Consider the following 2,187-nt stretch of genomic DNA (forward strand, 5'->3'; position numbering starts at 1 on the left):
TTAATAGAGCAGGAAAACAGAGGACGTAGTAATAAAAAAAAGAGGATCATTTTGGGTTTGCAGCCAGCCTAGGCTACATAGTGAGTTCACGGCCATCCTGGACTACATAGTGAGACTTTATCTCAAAAAAATAAAATAGAATTTTAAAAAAAATGAAAGGTTTAAAAAAAAAAAAAAGAAAGAAAACAAAGGTTTGGGGCTAGGTGTGGTGGCAAACGCCTGTAATCCCAGCACTCAGGGAGGCTGAGTAGGAGGGAATCACTGCAAGTTCAAGGCCAGCCTGGGCTACAAAGTAAGTTCAAGGCCAGCCTGAACTGCATAGTGAAACCCTCTCTCAAAAAGACAGAAATAAAAAAAAGTTTGGCTGGGTATGGTTGCATATGCCTATAGTCCCAGCACTTGGGAGGCTGAGGTAGGAGGATTGCCACAAGTTCAGAACCAGCTCAAACTACATAGTGAGTTCAAGTGCAGCCTGGACTACACAGCGAGACCTTGTCTCAAAAAAAAAAAAGAAAGAAAAACAACTGGGTGTGGTGGCACACGCCTGTAATCCCAGCACTCGAGAGGCTGAGGCAGGTGGATCATTGTGAGTTTGAGACCAGCCTGGGCTACAAAGTGAGCTCAAGGCCAGCCTGAGATGCATAGCGAGACCCTGTCTCAAAAGGACAAAAAAACAAAAAACAAAACAAAAAAAACCACCTAGTCATATATAAAAGATACAGAACCAAAATCTACCCCTCTACTCTTAGGAGCAGTGACTCTTACCAGATGAGATTGGGCGTGTTCTGGGTGGTATGGCCATAGACGGGATGACTCATATCCCACAGTCTTAGAGTGGCTGTCTCATTTTAAGCACTAGAAAAAAGTAGATCAAGATTCTGAGGAGACACTGATTCCCTAGGGTACCTGTGAGTGGATTTGTGTATTCTTTAGGCCAATTAAATGTAGATCAACTTGGTGTCACTCAAAAAAGCTAGTAGGCTGGGCATTGTGGTGCGTACCTGTAATCCCAGCAATCCAGGAGGCTGAGACAGGAGGATCCTTGCAAGTTCAAGGTCAACCTAGACTACAAAGTGAGCTCAAGGCCAGCCTGAACTGCATCGGGAGACCCTGTCTCAAAAAGAAAAAAAAAAAAAAAAAATTGAAAAATCTTGAAGACTTGGTGGGGAACTAATGGGAGATTAAAAACTTCCGTTTCTCCATTTCAGCTCCCTTGGCAGTGGGAGACTTTGTGGTAGAGCAAGCTGTATTTCAGAAGCAGTTCTTATTTTACTGTCCCCATTCTTAACACTGAATGCCAGCTTCCTGAGACCTTCGCAGTGGTGCAGTCTTTTAATGGATGATTACAGGAGTACAGTCCTTACAGGAGCAAGAAAATGAAGAGATTTTGTCCTTTTGCTAACAAGTGATTGCACCTGAAATAGACCTGTGTCTACTTTTATCTACTTTTTTTCTTGCAGGACTGTTGAAGCCTGGAAGTCCCCTCCCCTCCCCCTCCCCCCTTTGCCGCTTTGTGGCACCCCCCTCCCTCCACCCTTTCCCACTCTCATCATCTGGCCATGACGAGCAGAAGCACGGCCAGGCCCAATGGGCAGCCCCAGGCCAGCAAGATCTGCCAGTTCAAATTGGTCTTGCTGGGGGAGTCCGCGGTGGGCAAGTCTAGCCTGGTACTACGCTTCGTCAAAGGGCAGTTCCATGAGTACCAGGAGAGCACCATTGGAGGTGAGAGCCTCGGGAGGAGGGGCGCGGCGCTCCCCAGGGCTTCGGAAGGGCGCTGTAAGACCTGACTGGGGAGCTAGCCCTCTTAGCTCCCAGGAATAGAAGCCCTTTATAAGTAACAAAGAAGGAGTTGTCATTAGGCCTAAAATCAGGTATATGTTCATCTCTTGCTTTCTAGAAGAGAATTTGATCTTGGTATCCCAAGAAAATCGCTCATTTTTCATGTCTGTCTTTCTCTTCCCGCTCTGTCACCTTAATCTCAGTAAAGTTCAGTTGGGTTTCATCTCGAGCAGGTAAAAGTTGGTGGTGTGCTCCCACCCTTAGCCGTGGGAACTTTTGGCAGGAGGGAGCTGGCGAGGGAACTCAGTCCGGTCCCAGGGTGTCTGTGTAAGGAGAACACTAGCTGAACAGCTTGGGTGGCGAGCAGGCTTACTCTGAGAGTGGAGATGCTCTGGAGCGCGTGGGGTG

General features: G+C 47.1%; 1 protein-coding gene across 1 annotated transcript in view; it reads left to right on the plus strand.

Annotated features, from left to right (window-relative positions):
- The window catches only part of Rab5b (RAB5B, member RAS oncogene family), a gene marked incomplete in the record, with an annotated part of 19,258 nt that overhangs the window by 11,325 nt on the left and 5,746 nt on the right, over nt 1-2,187 (plus strand). Inside the window, 1 exon segment of the mRNA XM_013520906.1 lies at nt 1,461-1,722. Coding sequence (XP_013376360.1) covers nt 1,560-1,722 — 163 coding nt within the window.

Source organism: Chinchilla lanigera, unplaced genomic scaffold, assembly GCF_000276665.1.
Source record: "Chinchilla lanigera isolate Chin_1 unplaced genomic scaffold, ChiLan1.0 scaffold00057, whole genome shotgun sequence".
Classification (NCBI taxonomy): Eukaryota; Metazoa; Chordata; class Mammalia; order Rodentia; family Chinchillidae; genus Chinchilla; species Chinchilla lanigera.